Source organism: Cetorhinus maximus, chromosome 21 (assembly GCF_964194155.1).
Source record: "Cetorhinus maximus chromosome 21, sCetMax3.hap1.1, whole genome shotgun sequence".
Classification (NCBI taxonomy): Eukaryota; Metazoa; Chordata; class Chondrichthyes; order Lamniformes; family Cetorhinidae; genus Cetorhinus; species Cetorhinus maximus.
Window position 1 is genome coordinate 70,176,394 of NC_135899.1, and position 23,303 is coordinate 70,199,696.

The window sequence follows — 23,303 nt, forward strand, 5'->3', positions numbered from 1 at the left end:
GCTGTGTGATTGGGTAGGTGGCTTGTATTTTATGAGCTGTGGGTGTCCTGACTCAATCAGTAAAAAAGAAACCTGTGCCGGTCAGAAGTATATAGAGTCAGAGTGAAACAAGTTACACAACATCAGAGAAAATGTTTAAAATATTTTTTTTAAATTCTGTGTTTAACTATTCGATTTAACTAAGTGACTTAGTAATTCATTGGGAGGCTGATGGGCCCTTTCAGATTGCTAGGTACCCCTTTCAAATTCAGTCAAGCCATCTTTGCAAAAATATATAAATGTTATATTTTAATGCAAAATATTTCAAAGTAAATCGAGAGGAAATGGATAATTCCATGCACGTTTATTCCTTTGCATTTTCCTTCAATGAACACAAAGTTTGAAAATAAAACCTGCCTCCTACCCCAGTGTGAAGTGTTTTTCTTCAGCCACAATGTAAGTGAGGGAATGATTTAGCAAAACAACTCTCATTGACTGACATCATCTGTTTTGTTGGGAAAAACAAGCTTTACTAGCATGACTGTAGAGGCTTTTGCCTCCAGGCATATCTTTCAACTTTACCAGTAAAAGCTGATTTTATATAAAGAATTTGGATTGGTTCTTGCACAATTTGATCAGTCCTGCTTCTTTTAGTTGCCTGATGCTCGATATTACACTGTGTTGCACCGTGGAGGTGTATAAAACACGGGAAAGAGTATCAGTGGCCAGAATCTTCCATTTTGGAGTCTAAGTTCGGTGGCGGGCATAAGTGGGAGGAATTTCCGCTGGGGTAGAGGGCGGGAGGAACGGCTGATCACGCACAATCTTGCACTGTTCAGCTGATTAAATATGCATCTGCGAAGAGCTCACCGATTCTCGCGGCAGGGGCAGACAGGAAGTTGCCATCCCTGCCATTACCTCATGGGGTCGAAGGTGCGGCTGCCACATTTAAAGGGCACCCGTACAGCCCTACACTATCCCTTCCACCTTTGCCTGGCCACTTCACCTTTCCCCACTAACCCTTCCTCCCTTCTTTGGTCATCCTCCACGCAACTTGCACTGCCGCCACCCGCTCTCAAGCATTGGCTGGCATTTACAGACACTCCCAAAAGAGGACAATGCTACTGCAGTGGCAACTCACCTTTAATTGCGGTGAAGAAGTCTATCTTGCCAGGTGCACCACTTATGAGCAGTTGTAAAAGTGAACGTTCGAATTTCTCCCTGGTGGGGAACTGAATTTGTGGGGGGGGGCAGAGTTTAATTCCGGCGAGCTGGCCTTTTAATAAGCATGCATGACATGCTAATGCAAAAGGACATCACGACACTGTTCATCAGGAAGCTCGACCTGCCTTAAACCCGCCTTTAAAACCCCAAGAACATAATTGCTAAAGTTCATCCCGCCGTTGTGAAACTGATTTTTGGCCTCATGGCAAATTAAGTTACCTCGCTCGCCAAACTACCCTCTGCTGGCAGGACCAGAATATTCCACCCCATGAATATCTTAATCAGTCTGGTCAGCTTGACTCTGAGCCTGAAGGTTATGGGTTCAAGCCCCACTTCAGGATTTGAGGATATAACCTGGGCCAACACTTCAATGCTGTACAGAGGGAGCGATGTATTGTCAGAGATGAGATATTAAATCGAGACCCTATTTGTCCATTGAAATGTATGTAATAGACCTCATAGCATTATTTGAAGAACAGGGAGTTCTCCTGGGGTACCAGCCAACATTCCTCCCTCACCCAACACCACCTGAACAGATTATCTATTCATTCATTTGCTGCTTAAAAGGACTTTGCTGAATGCAAATTGGCCACTAAGTCTGTCTACACAACAGTGCTTTTCTGGGGTGGGGGCGTGGAAGAAATTTGTTGGTTGCAAAACACTTTGCCACTTCGTAAGAATATGATGAGGTGCTACATAAAAGCAAATCTTTCTTCAAATCGGAATTAGGTGACATTTTGATGGTAAAGCAGCCATTGTGTTGGGGAGAAATATCTGTCTAAAGCATGAGGCCTATAACCTTAGCAGCACCAGTCATACCACATGATGTGGTTAATGTCCTCAGTGTAAGGCAGTACCTTACTGCAGTGAAATGATAGATCCCAGTGTGTAACTATTGTTAAAAGAGTGAATGTGAATTGTGCATGGTTAAGATCTATAACCTGCAATTTATTATAAATTGACATCAGCATGTATTCTATTTAGATTTTTACAATTCGTGGTTATAAATCTTTTCAATATTTCAATTTGATGTGGAGTTTATGAATGATGGCAACAAAAAATGCTCTTTATTTAGTTTTAATAAATGCACAATGAATTGGGTACCAGAGGTATTTGAGGGTTTTTTCTGGATACGCCCTTTCCAAGGTGTGGCTTTGTGAAATGTTAGAATGGTGCAGAAGACTGTTGTTGCTGCACTGCTTTGAATTGCAAAGAGGCAGAATTAGATGGGTAGGTGACATTGCAACAGGTGCAATGTGGATACACCTGGTTACTTGAAATTTTCAATGCATTTCACACTCCAATTGTAATGTTGTAGTGTAATGAAGCAGTTTGACTTTTGCACCGATGCTGCAGCTTACAGCGGAAATGTAGAAAGAATCGAAGTGAGACATCTGGAGGAGTCACTTAGAGCTTTGCCACGTGATCCACACTTCAAGCACTTTGTGATTTACGTGGGACACTAAACTTGTGGAGTGTGAGAGTAAGTTATTAGGCAAAGCTTTGGTGCTGCCTTTTGATAAAGAAATATCCATAACCCTGGTAGAGATGACACAGATTAAAAGGAACTTTCTTCAGCATCTGCCATTAACAAAACTCAATAGCACAAACCATGGAATGTAGCACTGGAGTACAATTAATATTACTTTTCCAAAAATCATGAACAGTAGTGGTAAACCACATCATGAAATTCAACATTTTGCACACAGAATTAAGAATTATTCAGGTGAAAATGTTCCTTTTTTTGCTAATATTGTAAATATCTTAAATGATGCAAGTACCAAGATAAAGTATCTCATTAATTGAGCCAATATTTCAGTTAAACTAATGATGTTCATGCATGATTGCCCATCACTTGTTTGGCTTATTTGCCCATAACCATTGAATTAAGTGTTATATAATGTAACCAGTAAAATCTGTTATTGCCCACAGCTGCAAACATCTGAAGCTGTTGGCATTTAACTAAGGGTGGAGTTTTCTTGGTCAAGTAAGAAGCCCTCAAAGCCTCAATCATGCTTCCAGCCTTGCCTCCAAACACGATCAAATAGCAGCTTAGTTCTTTGAACTGCATGTCAGTACAGTGCAAAGAAATTAAATCAGATGGGAACAGGTTCCCCAGCTTGAGTTTTTCAAACTTCAAAACAAACAGATAAAAAAAATGGAGAAACAAGATAGATGCAACCAAACATGGTGGTGCATTTAATCCTATGATCACAGATTTCCCTTGGTATTACTTGTGGGGAGGGTAACTTGAGGTCTTGATCATGATTGTGACGTTTAACGTGGTCTGCCTCATTTAAGGTCACTGTTCAAATAAGGTGGTTACATAGACAAAGCCAGCTAGATGGAGCTCTTGGTAAACTCCTGGGATCGGTCAGAGGGTAATTGTCAGATCTTGTAAATATCTGGCTGCAGGTTTGAAAAGCTCGACATGAAAGGAGTTAGCTTTCTTTCTCTCTTTATCTAAGGTCAGTTTACAGCTGCAACAAAGTGCGACATCTGAAGTGTGATGGATGCGTGTTAGTCAAAACTCATAAAAGGAGAGATTATGAACCCCCGTGGGCCTGCTGTTAGTAGTCATGAGCACAGACTTAGTTTCGCTAATGTTGTTCCAAAGAATTGGAGCATCTGCCTCCAAACCACAAGGTCAAATGGGATGGGAGAAGGGAAACATTTTGCTATCCAATCTCCAAGTTTAGTCCACAATGACACAATTTCCGCATTTAGTCGGCTTATTCCTTGTGCCAAGCTGATTGTGGCCTGCAAATTTTGAAAATCTGGATTGGATAATGAAATAGAATTAGTAACCACAGCTTTCTGAGCTCATATTCTCCATCAATACAGTATTTTCAATATCTCACAGCAAGATCTTTTTTTCATTAGTATAATTGTTCAGATTAAATTTGCCACTAATCTGTCAATCAAGTGTGTGTTTATTATATGATTTTTAGACTAGGCAGTACAGAGACACAGGTGACAGGTTCCCTCGCGTCTACCACTCTACGTGAAGATAAGGTGGCAGGAAGTGAGATTGGCTGGGTTTAGTATAAGTACTAAATTAAGGTACATATGTTGGTATTTTTAAAATACTTCCCATCACAAAAAACAAACATGAATAAATCATCTTGAGACATGCACAAACCCAACTAAATGATCACTAAAACGAATGCCCGGCCACTGAGTGATGATCAAAGTGCTCACTTTAACGAGTCTATCCCTGACTTTTTCTTTCTCTCTCTGACGCTTGAAGAACATTTGGTATTCTCTACAAAGATCAGCTAAGACCAAGAACATTATGTAGTGAATAATGGACACAACCCCAGATACAGTCTGTTGAATGGAATGTCTACACAGTGATCTTTGGGAATATACATACACATTAAGATGAAGAATAATTCTGTGAGCTTTGAAACTTTGTTCAGTGAGACAGAATAACAGTAGTGGAAACTTAGCCATGATATTTTAAAAACTAACACTGAAATACCCTCTCTTCCATTTAGGGGTCAAGGCTTGCTATCACCTCCCCATATATTCTAATTGGATTTCAACCCAAATCTCTGAGATAACAGTCTACTGTTTTGACAGAGGTAATGCAAATCTTAAGTGGCTTATTCTGATAAATTCAGATATGGACTAATTTTGGACACGTCGCATTGGGGTGTGCCTGGCCCTTTAATAAAATGGGAACCTGCATGTGCACAACTTACTGGAATATTTTTCTCTCCCTGAGTGTGATTTTATTTTATTTCTTGCAGCAGGATAGATGTTAGCAGACAAAGGCAAGTGACTATTTAAAAGGCATGCAGTGATATTATTTAGTGTTTTAATGCCATAAATCTATCTTTTAAAATTGTTTGTTTAGTAGATACATACCGATTTTTGTTAAGCAGTTATAATTTAGCTAGTTCTTTTTAGGCCGCCCTTATTAATGCACTAACAATCTGATGTTGATAGCTGTCAAGTGCTGAGTACTACTGACACCTCTCACTCTGTCCATGAGAAAAAGCTGTACATTCATATTTTTATATCTGCATGCAGTGGTGCTGTATTCTTTTGGCTTTTTTTATTAATGACAGGAGAATGTGACTTATAATGTTGTAATTACAGCAAAAGTGTTGCATTTATATAGCACCTTACCACATCTTATAAATGTCTTAGATGACCAGTATGAAGTGCAGGGACCTTCCTTATGTAGTCAGTGTAGCAGCCATCTTATTCACAGCAAGATTCCACAACCAGTAATGCCATGGATAACTAGTTAAACAGATTTTAGCACTGTTGATTTGAGGAGGAATATTTGTCAGGAGAATAGGAAGACTTTCTGATCTTCAAATAGACTTAATTGTAAGTTTACAAAGTGCCCAGAGATCCAACAGATTTGCACAACATTTTTAGTTCAGACTTCAAATCAATTTGAAGTTTTTTGCCATTTTACAAAAGAGCCCAAATAGTTTGTAAACTCTTTTTGAGAAGGTGTCATATCACCCTGCTTGTGCACTCAGGAGTCACCCGAGTGGGACTGGATTCCTTCATTATACTACCAATTTCACGTCAATGTTCACCTTAAGCTGTTTTGCGTTACCACAAAAGTGGCAGTATCACTGGAGCTGATGATTAGTTTGATTAGTGTTTTAGAAATGCTTTAGTTGGTTTCAGGTTTCATAATGGTTAAGTTGGAATTCTGATTGTTTAATTGATGGTTTAGTTGAGTTTCTGTTCGTGTTAATGATGGCAGTTGAATTTCTACTTCTGTGATTTAGTTATTTTTATGTTAATTTTCCTAATAGTTAGGATGTGTCCAAATTCTCTAATGTGCTGACACACAGTTGGGTATAACAATGTATCTAATTTCCCTGAAGTGCGACTGAGGCAGATACATAGCCTATAGTTCTCAGATGTGGTTGTATTTTTGGTCTTCCTTGATCTCACAACTGGCATCTTGTTGAAATGTCAAATTGATGGAATGCAAATTTTGTAACACTGTCCCCTCCACCCTCCACTTAAACGTAAAATTCAAATTTCTCCAAATTCTCAGTCCTAATTACCAGATACTTCACTATGGTCCTCATTAGAGAAATACATCATTCCAAAAATGAAAAATGTTAAGTACTATGTATGGAAACACTGAACAAATTGAATAGCCAGTGATTATTTTTCTTTTGCGAATCAAGCATTTATTGGAAAATAGATGCAAAACCCAGATGTATGTAAGATATAAAATTAATTTCCAAAATGTTAGGAGTGTGTCTTATATACAAGTATGCCTTGCACACCAAAAGTTATGGATGTGAATAAACTGCACTGTCTCACTCAGTCCTTCCACCAAAACATTAACAAAATTACTTTTAAAGAAACTGTCTAAGCAGGTTTGGTATTGCTGTGGGTTTGATGACACTGCCTTACTGTTTTACTGCCTTAAGCGTAGTGTTTCATCAGGTGTTTTTTTTAAGTGTAAAGGAGGCTTCCAAGTGTATATTGAGCTTTATATTTATGTATAGATGTGCAATAAATCAGAGTACACTTATGCTAATCATAGATAAACACATGCAAAGATAAATACATCATTGTTCAGTCCCAACCTGTTTTTTAGGGAGTAGGTCATTCAGCTCCTCGAATCTATTCCGACACTCAGTTAGATCATGGTTGATCTGTATCTTAACTCCATTTACAACCCCCCCTCCTTGCTTCTGTAACCCTTAATATCCTTGTTTAACAAAAATCTATCAGTCTCCATTTTGAGATTTTCAATTCGCCCCCCACCCCCGCAACTGCTTTTTGGGGAAGAGAGTTCCAGGTTTTCACTACCTTTGATGTGAAGAATTGCTTTCTGACATCATTCCTGAGCAGCCTAGCTTTAATTTTCAGGTTATTCCCCCGTGTTCTGAATTCTCCAGCCAGAGAAGATAGTTTCCCTCTATGGGCCCTATCAAGTAATTTCTATTAGATCGCCCCATATTCAAGGGACAGTGATGGTCTGTTCATTGTTGGGTTACGCCAGTTTGTCTGTAACCAACTTTTATTGTCTATTCATCCAGCCCCTTAGATGTTAGATACCTGGTGTAAAAATATCATGAAGCCCTCAAAGGATTCATTTTCATTATAATTTATTTTCTATTTAAATTTTTGGTTCATATCCAATTTCATAAACTCTGCAACAATGAGACGTCACCAGGAAATGTTTAATCTCCAAAGACTGGTTCAGGTGTATGAACATGTAGAGCCTTGTGCAGCATGCAACCACTGACATTCTCTCTTGCACATTTGAAAGTAATATTTTAAAATCAGATAACAGGAGTTTACACAAATGGACAATATTTTCCTTTGTATATTGTTATCTCATTAATAGGCCATGCTGTAATGTCCACTGTGTCTTTAGGTATGAAAAGATATTACAGTGCTCAAAGGGTTAAGTAGTTTTCTACCACAACTTTGTACTTCAGTGTTTAAAAAAAAACCCAGCAGGCGCGGTTTCTTAACGGAAAAACATAGATGATAATCATCTCCTCATAGCGATGTATCACATTCAGAGTAGCATTTCTTCATATCTGCGTGTTACACGCTTAATTCCTTTACTGTGAGGTGTGATTGGCAACTTTCAAAAATACTCTCACGCTTTGCTCTGTCACACACTTAGTTGATCAGTGTTCTACTTTTAAATGCATAGTTGAACTTGTTGTTTGATATTCAGCAGCTGCACTACTGTGCTCTTCAACTGTTTTAAAAAACTTACACCTGAGTCAGTGAACAAGCTGGTGCATTGACAGCACAATAGAACTTTTATTTCATGTTTTGCAGGTTAGGGATTGGCCTTTCTGAGTCCCACCAAATGACACAAAGCATAATTTTGCTCAGGCAGTAATCATTAGTGAGCCTAAGGTGGTCATTGTTGACCCAACATTTGACCACCAAATTTTGGCCTCAACATTTAAGGAAAATGTTATCTTTCTTTGCCAGTTCCCAGTTCTCAGCACCGATAACTACTTTGTTGGATTTAAGGCAATGTTTTAAACTTGTTGATTGCCACTCAATTAGAACTCCCTGAATGGTCTAATATCAAATAACTGAATCCAAGTGAATCCTGCGTAGACATGCTGGCTGAATACTCAGTTATTGGTTGGCTTGATGGGGAATAATTAAATACATTATTTGTTTTGAATGGTTTCATGAAAGACTGGTGCAGTTCACCATGTGCGCTAGATTGATTCCAATTTTGCTGCAAAACCACCATGATAATTTCACTGAAAACCTCCCCTACTAGTAAGCATTTGAAAACAGTCCAAATTTCAAAAGTATGTAACATGCTGTAAATGAATGTGTATATGGACCATACCCATAACATGGTTTGTGACAGCATAATCAGGAATAGTTCTGAAATACAACACTCAGGGTATCAACCACCTACATGCCTAAACTTAAAAGTATTATCACATTATGGTCAACCACTGCGGGAATTTTAAAATTTTCCTTCCTCTAATTATAATTTTCTGTGCTCCTTTTGAGTCTCTTAATTTTAATTGTCTTGAAATTGACTCCAAGTGTGAAATAGAAAATAAACTTCACAGCAGTGGGACAGGCTCATGAACTTTGTGTGTATTGCAATGGTGAAAGTGGGTGTTATCAGCAGTTTGTTTGCTTGAAATACGAACTGTTTCATCTAATTCATTATTGCCCTGCCCACTTGCAAAGAGCCAATGTTTTGCAACCTGTGCACAAATTCAGCCTGAAATCACTGCACCCTATTTCAATGCACACTAACTTCAACTTACGCACAGAGCAAAGACAATGTACAAGGAGAGCTCCCTCACTGCTATGAACCTGTTCATAAAATCTTTTATTTAAGGAAAAAAACTCACCTTAAGACCATGTAACTGACACTTAGAAACAGCAATATGCTCAATTGGTCAATTATGTGAGGAAAGAAATTATCATCATCAATAATTTACTTCCCTTTAATGCACTTTTAAAAATGTTAATTTCCTTTTAAGATGAAAGTATGTTCCTTTGCAACAATTTCTGACTTAAAATATTTGGATGATGAAATAAATGCTTCCATAAACTGAACTTGTTGAAAGCAATTAGTGATCTTTTAAACCTTGATGAAAGCAATAACTAGCCAACAAAAGTTATGCATTTTATGCCAGAGTTTTCCACAAAGATGAAGGTAGTAGTGCTCCCATGATGGCTCAGTGAGTGATCACTGAGTACCCGAGCCATTATGGACCATCATCCTGATTTGGACATATAATTCTGTTCCTTCATGATCACTGAGACAATCTGAAATTCCCGACCTAACACTAACGCAGGAGCACTGTCATCACAAAGGCTTCCAGCACATATAGCGGAGTAATAAATGTGACCTTTCCAGCATTGTGCAATCCCAAGAATATATATTTTTTAAAATGGTCCCAGGTTTAATCCCTGGTCTATATGAAGCTAGCTGACCTCAGCTAGGGTATTGGTGGGGATTATGAATCAGACTGGAAATGCACGTGTGGATATCAGGTGAGGGCAGAAACTGGCCACGCTTCAAATAGCTGTCCCTCACTAGTAGGACTAAGACATGAATAATGGTTCACCAGAGAGTGACAAGCAGTCAGTACATTGAGGACAGGTAGGAAAGTGAGAGGAATTAACAAGGAAAAATATTGGGCAGTATTTAATCATTCATATAGCAAGTTCAACACAGAATAGTAAATATTCTCACCATGGCAGCCTCCATTACTTGTAGTGAGATTATGCTGTCAAAATCTATTTATATCATATGGTAAATTATAGCAAAATCATGGCTTCATTTAGTGTAATGGGTTTTAAAATATGAATAATTAGGCATATTTTATCTGTACAATTTCATATGGAAGTCTTGTCTTTTAATCATAAGATTGAACAGAATTCTACTTTTAGGCTTGGATTTGAATTATATTTACCTTTCTATTTATTGACACAACAGTAGTCATTGCTACCCTGTTTGTTTCTCTCTCATTCCCCAGCTCTAAATACTGTATCCAAAATGCCGTTAGATGAAGTAAGGTGGGAGGAGGTCCCCTATGGAGTATTAAAAACACTGACACAGGCCATTTGTAACAATGGCCTAAATCTATGTAAGTTCTCCATGCTTTCTCTCCCCTTGTAGTCTTACCATGTTAGAGTACATTTTTCAGGTTTTGGGTGCTCAGTCGGCAGAATAAGTTAACCAGCTGGCTAATAATGCTGATAGAGGGCTATTTTGAGGGCCAGGTCAGGCCTCATGAAAGCTATGGGTGAAAAATGGAGGGAGATCCATTGCAACAATGGCTCAGGTTATTTTTGTGGAACCTGGGGAAGCATTTCTTCTCATCCTGGCCCCACAGAAATAATTTAAATCTTAACTTCTGGGCTCCTCGTGGGCCAGATCACCTGCTGGAACTGTGTATAATCTGCATGGCGCATGCTCCATTGGTTGAGTTATGGATCGATGTATGCCATAGTACCACAATTTGCATATTAGCAGGATCACATGCTCTAGGTGCCCAGCAAAAGGTCCTAAATGAAGATGGCATTGACTGCATCATCAGCAGGAATGAGATGTCATATCGTTCTCCACCATTTTAGGGGAATTACTATCCAATAGCACCCAACAGGTGGCCTCACAAATTGCACCCAGACTTATCACAAACTCTCCTCTATACCTCAAAGCTGCAGAACTGTGGAACTTCTTAGATTCTTACAATCCATAGGCATTTAAACTCAATTTTGGTGTCCGCAAATCTGTACTTCTCATTTTACTTCATATTCTCTCTTTTTATGCCTGATGGGCTCGTAAACTTTGGGCCTTGGACTTTCACCTGAGGTTTCTCAATTAAAAGCAAAGCAGAACAGGCAGGCTTTAAATTGGAAAACTGCAGGTTATCAAACTCTATAATGAATATACTCTGATGCAATAAATAAAAAGAGATACACATTCAGAACAAAGCTAGATAATCGACATTTAAATGACATTCTTGACCTGTTCCTGGCTATTGTAGGAGTCAAGCTCCTCCAAAAGGTCCTCACTGTGCAACATAACCCTTTAACAATTATCAATGGCTGTTTGGATAACTGGTTCACTTACTTCTTCCCAGAAGTCTTCTATCACCAATAATTCAAACTTGGGGATAATTTTAAAGAGTTAATTGTTTTTTTCCAGGTCTCGTTGGGCCTGTTCTGAAACTGTCTTATCCTCATATAGAACAACAAATATACATCAAGGCAGTCTGATAGCTTTCATGTGCCTTTTTTCTGTCATCACACAGCTGGCACCTTCTTACTTGAATTTGCCCATTCACGGGCTAGAAATTTCCCCCCATCGGGGGTGGAGGGGTTTGTGCGGGGGTAGGCGTAAACCCAATCGGTGCCCTGATTGGGGACGCGCCGCCATTTTACATTGGTGGGCCAATTAAGGCCCGCCTAGCGTGCCGCTCACCCGGAAGCGCTAAGCGCTCCCTGTGGGGAGGGGGTGGAATTCCCTGAGAGGTTCCCTGCGTGCGAAAGAGCACAGAGATCGCCCCGAGGCATTTGTTTCAGTGCTAAAATTTTAAATAAAGGTTTTTTAACACTTTTAAAACATGTCCCCTCATGTGACACTGTCACATGAGCTGGGACATGTCAAAGAATAAAAGTATAAATTTTTATTAGATTTTAAAACACTTCGTGAAACCTCATCCCGCCCGTGGATGAGGTTTCATGAAAAATGCAAAGGCCGCCTGGGCCTTAAGGTTGGCCGGGCAGCTCATTACATTGAATTAATTGGTTTTTAACAGGCCTTAATAGGCCTTTAACAGCTCGGCTGCGCGCCCGCCAAACTGAAAATCTAAATGACGCACGGTGACATCGCGACATCCGCCCGATGTCACCGCGCATCATTTTACACGTCGGCAAGTGGGCCCTGCCCCCGCTCGCCGACGGGAAAATTCTTCCCATACAAACTGCGTGTTAATGCTAGTTGCAGAGTTGATCTTCTGTGGCAATTAGTCAGGGATAAACACTTGTTGTATAGTTACAAAGTTATTTATTTATTTTCTTACGTGGGTGTTGCACTGTCTGGAGAGCTCAACAAGTCATTCTATATTTTTCAAACATACCACTATGGAACACAGAAAATCTGCAATTTTTTCAGAAAATTCCTTTAAATAGTATTTTCATTGGACAGCCAGGCAATAATTTACTTGGGTTAAATCAAGTCCCTTCTGTCAAATTATCATGTCACCATGACCAGTCACAGCCAGCACCAAGCGCGGCCTAGGTTCTACATTCGCAACACAACTGCAAACGATGGAATAAACACTTTCTTATCCATGACTGTCTGCTTGAAGCATTCTTTTATCCACAAGAAAAGCGAGGCACTTCATAACATCTCAATGGCACTCATAGAAAATGGCATTTTCTGAACTTCCTTTTTGCTGGTAAAGAGTTATGCTTTTCCTAACCTGGTTTCTTATCCTTTTCCAAATTACTACGTATTTAGACCTGACTTTTTTATTATTATTATATTATTACTATTATTATAAACAGGATTGTATTCCCAGCTAGGCCACAGATGTCCAATGAAAATAATATTTAAAGGTGTTTTCTAAAAAATTGCAATTTTCTGTGTTCCATAGTGGTATGTTTGAAAAATACGGAATGACTTGTTGAGTTCTCCAAACAGTGCAACAACCACATAAGAAAATAAATAAACAACTTTGTAACTATATGACAAATGTTTATCCCTGACTAATTGATCTCTCCTCTTTGTTGTCAGTTCCTCGTTCTTTGATTGGCAGGAACTCTCCAAGAAGAGGAGAGTTCAGCCCAGTTAGCAAATAAACTGCATGGTTCCACAGTTCAGTTTCTGTCACGCAATAAGTACATTTCTGCGACACGGCACATCTGAAATGTGATTTTAAAAATGTTTTTATTCCATTATTATTTCCAAAACTCTGGCTGAAAAACACAAGCTTTAAATATCTGAACATAAAGGGTAAGCATTGTGGACACTTCAGCCAGGATTATAGTCTGCAGGGACCCATGCTGGCTAAACTCAACAAAATAATCTATTTTGTCTGCTTCTATTTATTTATTGATAATAAGGGAGCAGGAACAAATTATTCAGCTAAAGAAGTTGAATATTTACAATGTACATACTACAGTCAAGGAGCAAATAAACCATTCAGTGTCACAGTTCTATTTATAATCATGGCTTAACATCAGTATCTCACACCAATTCCATTACCAAGAATATAAATTATACTTCATGTTGGCCAATTCATTGTTTTTCCAGATGTGATTCATCTTTAGCCATTAAATATCATAGCTTCAGATCCCTCTCATTAGCTTAAAAATACTAAATAATACTTCAGGGTTCAGTTGCATGTTTAGCACTGAATCTGCCCATTCATTGCTTAAATACTGTAGTTAATTAATGCTGATTGTAACCTGTGATTTGAAATGACTGTTAATCCTGTGTGAATACCTTCCATGTTATCTTTGTCATGTATTTAAGTTTTCAGTGTAAATATATAATATTTGATATCACTGTACAACACAACTCTGAATTCGCATTTCAAGCAGTGAATAAACCTATTCATGAACACTTTACTTGCAGTAATTACTGCTGATTAAAGCACCAATCTCAGATGATAATTAATCCTGAATGAATGTATTCTATGTTTGATATTTATAAAATGAGTTCTAACTTACTGCGTGGCTCTCTGGGTCCGTCCACAGTGACTTTAATGGCTCTGTGGTAGGTGGCAACTTGAGGAGGGCTAGTGAATACAGTGATTGTCAGTGTGAAGCTTTTACCTACAAGGGGAGAAATAGAAAATATTGTTTATTTTGCCATGTTTCTGCCAGACACGTCAAGCATTGAAGACTGGGAAAGGAAAGGGAACAGGAAGGGGACAACATTCCCCAGCCTGTCCGTGTAGAATAGCTTTGCTTTCCACTGTGGTTTTTTTTTTAAACACAGAAAACTAAATTTTATTATGAAATATACCTCATGGATGCATTAGGGAAGGATTTCATTGGTTCCATGCTGCACCCCTATGGGAGTACCTTTTGCGACTGAAGAGCTAACTTGTCTTATCTCGACTTGCTCTTTAAAAAAAGCTTCTTGGCCATTCCCACTCCCTGCCAAACTTGCCCCCCCCCACCAATCAATAAAATGGGATATTTCTGTCATCTCCTGGTCACCATCTCTACTGCTCACTCCACGGTCTGTTATTTGGAGGTGGAATTCAAATTTGGGTTCTGAAAGTTCTTTTTCTGATCCTGGGAAGGTGATGCCCACAGTAGGACAGTGGTCATCAACTGCATCAGGAGTGACTATCAAGAAATCACCCAGCTGAGAGCGGTGTGTGGGAAATCCAGGCAGCCCTCAGAATGAAGCTAAATCTCCTGGTCACTTTCAAGCATTCACTCACATTGAGGCTGCAACCAATAGCGGGTTAATTTTGTCAGCACCATTCAGGAATGCCGGTTCACTGAATGAGACAATTCTCTACTTTCACAAATGGATGTCATTCGTGTTAGTCTGACAGGGCATTACAGTCCATCATATGACAATATAAACTCCTGCATTCTGAAAGGGAGTGTGCTTCCATCAAATATATTATTCTGAGAAGGTTTGTTGTGTGGCTTCTTTTGAATCGGAAATAATTTATCTAGAAGTGCTGCTTTATTCAGAGAATTTTACGGATAAATTAATCATATTCCTCTTCATACAGTTCAGCACTTCACCTCCACTGAATATTGACCCTTGCGACTCTGTAGCATAGAAAGCATGACCTGGAATTTCCACTTGATTGGGCCAAATTTTTCCGAGAAATTTAGGTGAAATCAGCATAAACAGTGCAAAAGATTTATGTGCAATTTGAGTTCAGCGTAACTCATATTTCCAAGGTCTTTTGAGCTCGTGTTAAAAACATTTTGTGTTGCAAGCAGGCTCCACTCACAAAACTGACCACAGCCCCAAGGTGAATTAATAACCGTTAGGTGTTTCCACTAATTGCACTAGTTTGCAGGCCTTCGAGGAGGCTTTAAAATTTGAGCTGGCTCTTTTGGCAACATTTTGCAAAAATGACTTTTTGCAAGGACATTAAAAGGTAGTCTTTAGAAGTTTTAAATTGTGATTTTTGTTTTAACTTGCAAAGAAACTGACTAATGCACGCCTAAATAACTGGAAAATAGTTTAATACATTTTTAAAGGCGAATTTCAGTAATTTAGTTTTGTTTTACTCAGATGTGGTGGGTTGTCACTGTGATTACAAATGTTTATTTTTGTAATAGACTTAACTTCAGCTGTTTTAATCGAGCTTCACCCGGTTACCATTTTTAAATATATGAAGGAAAATTATTCATAACAAATACTCATTTAATTACCATTTCAAACGCTACCCGATTGCATTGATTCATGGCAGATTTTGAATTCATGCAAATGGTTGAGCAAAAACTTGGGGAGTTTGGGGGGATGGGGTTGAAAAAAAAACATGTTTCAAAACAGGCACAATCTGGGGCAGATTTTGCACCAGAATCAGCAACTGCGCCCAAAGCAGAAATTCCACCCTGATATGTGTAATTTTAAAATTGCACAGGGAATGTAAGGACTAAAATAGTGGACCTCCTTAAATAATAAAAATCATCTTGTATCTTTTTAACCTAGCTATTTACAACTGGCAAGAATGATTGGAGAATAAGAGGTTATAATCCCATAAATCTATTTTATGCTACTGAATAAGAGAGAATCAGCTAACCTTCCCTATACAGGGCATCTGCCAGTGAGGAGCAATCCTAATCTTTGTTAGATCGAGAAACAAGGATATATATTATTGTTCAGTTTCCTCAAAACTCTAATCTCCAAAGGTCAGGAAGTTAAGGGAAGAATCACTAAAGAACAAATTGGGAAACACAAAGCCTAGAAAGGCTCATCATTGTGTTGTGACTGCAGCTGAACACAGTAACCGTAGTCTTTCAGCCACTGCGACAAAATCACGTTAGACCATCACAAATTTTGGCTCTAAAATTTCACACTGGCAACATTAAGAAAATAAATGTTTGAAACGTCCGCTACTGGAAAAGAGAGCACGCAATGCAGGTAAAATTGCACTGATTCAGGTTGAGAAGAGTGCAAGGCCACAGCATCATTACAACGGGTCCTGTACCAGCCTAGCTTATCTATTATTCCACCATCTTCTGATTTTCTTTTGTTCTTGCATTGCACTACATGCACCATTACACAAATTGAAAAGCTTTAAAGGTTTGCCAGATAACAAATGAGAAGTATGATGTTAGTATTACAACAGGCATTCCAATTTTCAAAAGATTTCGAGAGCTGTTTCTTAAAGTTTTCAAGTTTACATTTTGGTGCGGTGCTTGACACTTAATAGAGGTAACATGGTGCTCAACACAGTCCTGTGATGTGGTTCACTGCCTACTGTTGTTTTGGGGCATTCTTGTGGTTCATTGTGGCCTGTGAGAAGGAGAATCGAACTGGCCATGAGTCAGCATTCACTTTATTAATAGCATTATATTTATTATAAATCATTGCTCTGTAGTTGGATTTACCAACTCGATTCTTACTCACTAATCAGGAATATTTATCAAATAGATTAAAAGGAAATAATAGTCTGGGCAATCCTTTGCAACATTTCCATAATTTCGCTATCTTTTTCGCAGTTTGTTTCACATTAGCAACGGCAGATGTTAGAAGGCCATGTTCAAACAGAGCACGTCAGTTGTCAATTGGACAAGCGATAGGAATGAGTACTATTAAAGGTAAATCTGGTACAGTTTGACCTGATTGAAGTGAAATTGTCCTGCATGTTACATTGGTCTTTTTAAGTAAAAACACTGACAGGAAAAATGATGAATGAAACCATGTTCTACCAATGGGAATCATTCTTTGTAGTCCTGAATTACTGCCAGCTTTCTCACTTAACTGTGAACAGCACAACACTTAGTAAGCCTAAGTCTTACTGTGTTCTTGTTCTATTCTGGTTGATTCTGTGAAAAGGTTTTTCCAATGTAATTGCAGGTAACCTGGACTGTAAGTGTAAACATGGGCTAAGGGAAGAGAGAAACCATTCATGTGACAGAAATATACAATTGAACTATGAAATCAAATTTTATAAATACAAATTACATCGACTGATATTTTGGCACCTTTTTCATTTTCAATTTTATTATTAGAAATATTCACTCATCAGTTTATATACTTGTAATGTACTGAGTGAAGTGCTTTCAAGCTGGCATTAAGTTGTGGTAAACAGGGGTTCCACTCAACAGGAACCAGCTTCTATTTTTGATACAGTTTATATCATCATATATCGTCACCAGACAAAACCCACAGAAAATGGGTCACTAGAGTTTCTAAGTAATTAGCTGAGGATTCATATTAATTAGAACAGATTGAAGGGGTTCTATTTGTTGCACAAGAAATATGATTGGTTCTAAGTGGAAAGATTTGTTTTGTTATGAATGTAAGATTTAGGACTGCAAGAGTGGGTACATATTAACACAGAAGGTTGTACTCTGGTGCTTCTTAGCATGTTGTATTTACTACCAACAACTGCATTCTGGCAGGAAGATGATGTTTGCAAGGCCATTATGAACATTAACATAGTGAAAATGTCTAGTGTAATACTAATAGAATAGTAAGGTCACTGAACAAACAGCAATAATCCCAGCATTTAAAAACTGTGCCATAATACTAGATAGATGTAATAGAATTTGCATTAAGATTAATTTTAAACCAGTGTATTTTTTACAAAAAAAATGTGCAAGTATATCTTTATTTACAGACTACCTTTGAAAGTTAAATAGTACTTTTGGTGGTTTCAGCATATTAAAAAATGGAAATAATTCCTACATTTTCTACTTTAAAGGTTTTCTGAACATTTTTTCGTTCACTTCAAATTTACAAAATAATATTCATGTTTGAGCCAAGAGATCAAATACTATGTTTACAAGTCAGTTTAATTGCTGAAACTGTTCTATGTCAAAGTCAATTGATTGTTCAAAATTTCCTTCCGTGTATAATTTTATATTATATAATTTCAGGTTAGGTTCTTTATATACAAAGTTCATCTGGAGTTTTTGTTTTTCCTAGCTACTAGTTGCTTCACATTATGTTCAAACACTACAATTTTATAAGTAAATACAGTATTTGCCTATTTGCCTGAATCTGTTCACTTTTTGGAAAAGCTTAAAAAAAACTTTTCCAAGCATTAAAAGAATACACCTGTCAATTATTGCTAACTCATTAGAACTGAATCTTCTTTTGTGGTTCCTATACGTGTGTGAGTTATAGAAATGCTTTCTACAGACACAACTGAGAGATTAGGAATTGTAAAACTGAATAAGCAAAATACAGTGAAAGGGGCCACTGCCCACATTTACAATTTTAAAATAAATAAGCAACCGCAATGAATGTACACAAATGTACTTCAAAGACTTCCAGCCACTGTCCTATTCTTGCATTTATTTTGACTAAAATTATCTTGGATATGTTATTCTACAGCACCTCCTGTAAATGGAAAGACTAAATGTTGAAATTATTTTCAATGCTTTGGCTGCAAAATGCACCTGGTCACAAAATCTAAGGTATTTTTCAATTATCAGTAAAGGATTTTTTGAATAATGGTGCCATTAAAGTAAATTTTAAAATTGTCCTTATGTGGTCAAATCCTTCACAGTTTTCAGAATTAAAAACAGTCGTGAAGCATTGGTAATGCTAATTATAAGGGAACAAAAATCTAAATCTAACCTGGGGGTTGCATTAACTTTTTATGCGGATGCAAAAATAAGATTTTAATAAATTTTGTGTGGCACTTTTGTGAATGAAATGCTGATTAAACAGCAGATGTAGTTCAGCAGGAATATTCTAAAATATGTACCAATAATTTGAGAAACAGAAGGGAAATCCAAGGTCAGGTTCACAGTTGTCTGTGTAAGGGCAATTAGGAATGGGAAATAAGTGCAGGCCTTGCCAGTGATGGCAAGATCCCATGGATGAATTTAAAAAAGGCATCTACATCTGCACAACTGGCTAGTGAAAGAATTGTTTCTACGCAGAGTTCTTACTAAGGAAATTGTCTCCTAGCAATGCATCATACAGTTAATAAAACATTGCCCTTCCTGCTTAAATATTTCCTAAACCACATTTATGACTTAAATTACATGCCAGTTTTCTTATGGTAACGATCTTACAGTTTCTTGCTTTCTTAAATGGCTTTAACTGCAAAAGATCATACCTTGCATGAGAACAAATAGATGTGCATGAAAACAGATTGAAGCTGATACTCTTAAGGTATCCAGAATTCATGTGCCTTAAGGGTATCAGACAGCTAAATTTTGAATAACCTATTTGTACTGTGGTGGTTTATATTATTTAAGAGCATCTGCTTTGTATGTGATGGCTATTTTGTTACAGGTGGTCCCTCTCAAACAGGCAATTGTGAATGGTCATTATGGACTATTCTGAGTGCAAAATTAATATATGGTGCAAAATGTAGGCAGAAATTAATTTCTGAATTTACTTGCAACGATTTAAAAGATAACGCCAATTTGAAAAACAACTCTTCTGCTTATCTTCCAATCGGTGTCTTCACCTCCTGCAGACAGCTTGCGATTTTAAAAAAACTTATTGCACGTTGGAACTTCAGAGCTATCGCTCTTTTTTTGTTGTTGTTCTTGTGTAATTGAATAATTTTGTGGAATGGTTACTGAGAAAAATTCTAATTCTAACAGACCGTGGGCCGTATACAGAAGATGAGCGAGTCCTTTAACACAAAGGCGGCAAGATCCTAATGGATCGCACAAAAGGTGGGGCGGGGGGGGGGAGTCATCAAAGTGAAACCTTAAAGTCGGCCCAGATTGACGATGTATGCGAATTTAAAAAAAAATCTATGAATAACGGCTCAAACATAACCTTCACCCACACTATAAAAGAAGCATCAGTTTCTCTGTAATTATAATTCACTTCAGCAGAATATGTTGCTACGAAGCCGTAAAGGGGATGGAATCCTTCCTCATTCTACAAGTGGTCAGAAATTTGTTTCTTTTTTTGAAAATCGGCAAAGCAGGAGAGGATCGGGAGGAAAAGGGAAATGCCACAAGGCAGTGTAAGCAATTTGAGTTCAGGTTTAAAATGAGCCCCCTATTAAAGTTCGAAGTTCATTAATAACCTGACTGTATTTCCTGATATCTTAATTCGCGGAGAAGAAATACGAAGTTGTCTAACAACAATTCACTTCTAATCGAATGGGCTTTGCTTAAGGGTGGGAACATTGTTTTTTCTATTTTTTAAAAAAAAAATCAAAGAACAAGTGAAAATTTTGAGGTATTTACAAGGGGGATACAGAACCGAAATTACCTCAATTCATGGCAAACTGTCCACATGTTAATTTCAATTTGTGTAACAACTACAAATTAATGCACTGAAAACCACTGAATGAGTTTAAAAAGAAGCGATTTGCCAAAACCTTAGGTTGTCACACAGCCTTCCGAGCAAGAGAATAGATTTGGTGCGGTCAGATAGCTGGTGAATTGCGGTATGAAATGATTTCAGGTGAACTGAAAAGCCTCAAATCGGTGGAGAAAGAGTGCGCCAAATGCCTCAACCGCTTTGAAAACAGCCCGCAAAGCATTCCCTGGTGTTAAGGGGAAAAGAGGTTAATGTCAACCCCGAACCCCCAAAAACCACAAATCATTTGGTGTTGTTGGTGCAAATACCTCGTCCGCTTCTTCCCACAAATCTGAGGTCATTGAATCGGGCGACAGTGTTTTTCATGACAGCCGAAGCGTTGCGCAGTTCTGCCGAATAGTTCTCGTCGTTTCCAGCCATCACAGTGACCAGGGTTCCATCGGGAACGTCTCCAAGGGCCATCACCTGCACAGAAGCGAATCGTTTACTAGGGGTTAAACACCTCGAAAACAACTGAAACCCACAGAACCAAAACGCGCTGACAGTCAGGAAAGTCTGCCCACACGGTAATGGAGGGCAATTCGTGCACCTAAACTGTCAGGAAATCAACACCCATTAGATATAACTATAAATGATTTCATTATTAATCCCCCCCCCTCTCAATAGTATATTTTTAAAAAAGGGTGACCTTAACTTTCGGTGCATTCGGCGCCTGTCTACATAAATACTTCTTTAAATATATAAGAACAAAACACCCAATTTATTGGACCTTTTGTCTTGAACAAGGTCATCAGTTTCAACGAAAAGTAACTGGAACCTTGTCCACGTATTTCAGCCAATTTCAGGCTTTTCCCTCCCCTGAATCAGTTTGTGCTCGAATGCAGCAATCCGGCATTCATTCCACCACTTCGAATTTGGCGAAAATCTCTGGCGTCGTTATTATTATTTTTTTTAATCAATTTGCACCGAGATTGGGTGAAATCACTGGTGTTATTATGAAGGCGGGTATGAGCAGGGTTATATCCCCTCTCCTGGTTCTAAACTGCAGGAACTGGATGTTAGCAGGCGGATTGCTGAACACCTGCACAAAACTGAGCTCGCCTCAACCCTTATAATTCGAAGGCTAAACCCATTTCGATTTATATCCTGCACATTTAAAAGGGAGGATTTGATTGTTTTCTCATTTTAGTTACTTAACGTCTTGGTCCATATTAAGTATCTGGAAATTCTGATGCGTCCAATTTGTGTGTCGAAGGGTGTAATTTTAGGTGCTGCTTTATGCATTTGGCATAATTCGCACTGACAAAAATAAACCTTTCTCTCAGCTCCAGAATGCCGTGTTTAACACCGCAGAGAGCAACTGGGCCCACATTCTGACTTCAGTTGACAGGGCATCCACCTCAGCTGTGGGGGCCTCATGCTCAGGAACAGGACGGTGAAACATTAAGAAGTCTCCAATCGTTGGTAATGTTTGCTTAACTCCAAAGAAGAAAGAGAGAAATAAAATCGAACGTGTATTTTCTTAAAATGATGAAAAGCTGCCGGGGAGGTTTTAGCCGTCAATTTGTATGTTTTAGGTGAATTCAGCACAGATTATGCTATTTGGCAGGTTAGTTATCACAGATCCAGCACCATATCTGTGCTGCTCTTTAATTGTATTCGTACCAGACACGCATTACAGTCCCAGTGCACTGTCCGGAGGTGTATACAGTTGCATTGTTAATTCCATTAGATTAGTAACAATTTATTAATTAAAGAGGTATAAATTTTTAAAAATGATCCACACTTTCATTGTCAAGAACACAGTCTAATCGAACCTCTTTGCAGGGACGGTGTAGACATTAAAAGTAATTTTATGCTTATTTTGTTACATTTTAATGGTGTTTTTTTCCCCCAAAAAAAGTCTCTCATGTTTTTATTCAACATTATAGATTATACTCAACATTATTGAGTTCCTACACAGACACCGACCTGCATAAAAATATTGCGGTTGTGGTTGTAATGTGGCAGAAACTTTCCAATTTGACAAAAAAAAGTTTCAGCCAACAGAAAAAGATTACTGACCTTAAATGCCACAGGCAGTGTTTTGTTGCATCTCCAGTGCGAAGGAAGCACCGAACAGAGGAAGTTGGGGCTGTCAGTCCGGACTAATTCGCCAGCGTGATCCTGCAGGACATCGACCACGGTGCGGGTCTCGGGCCGGATTCGGGACAGCCCTGCGGGGTTGGGCTGGGTCAGTGAAACCGGTTCGCTCATCTTCCCCGAGCTGGGGGTCAGCGTGGTGGAGGGAGGAGTGAAGCGCCTGCTAGTGCTGGGATCTACGGGAATACGCATCACAACACTCGGGTTAGAGGACAGCAACAAGGAGGGTTCAGGCAACGGCAATCAACCGCTTCAAAACAGTGGCTGCGGTTAAAATAACCCTGTGTCTTTTTTTTTGTTTGTTGGGAGAAAGTCTTTCCTCTCAAAGGCCAACTTCTGAAAAGAAAAACCGATCAACTTTTTTTTTTCAGTCAACGCAATCGCGTTTCAAATCGTCAATCGAAATGTCCTTTCAGTTCCAAATACTCTCAACTTGATTCCTTCCTATTTATTGAGATACTGAATAGTCCATTCCTCCTGCCCATAGATCACTCAGAAGTATGGGGATCCGCGTCTGGTGCCAAGAGGGTTTTGTGTGTTT

The 23,303-nt window shown here is 38.5% G+C and overlaps 1 protein-coding gene across 1 annotated transcript in view; it reads right to left on the minus strand.

Annotated features, from left to right (window-relative positions):
* Window positions 1-23,303, minus strand: part of LOC144695968 (runt-related transcription factor 3-like) — a 154,760-nt gene that overhangs the window by 38,224 nt on the left and 93,233 nt on the right. Inside the window, exons 3-5 of the mRNA XM_078567091.1 lie at window positions 22,685-22,938; window positions 20,929-21,085; window positions 13,897-14,001 (exon numbers count right to left, since the gene is read on the minus strand). Of these exons, the coding sequence (XP_078423217.1) occupies window positions 13,897-14,001; window positions 20,929-21,085; window positions 22,685-22,938 (516 nt within the window). The remainder of the gene's footprint in view (window positions 1-13,896; window positions 14,002-20,928; window positions 21,086-22,684; window positions 22,939-23,303) is intronic.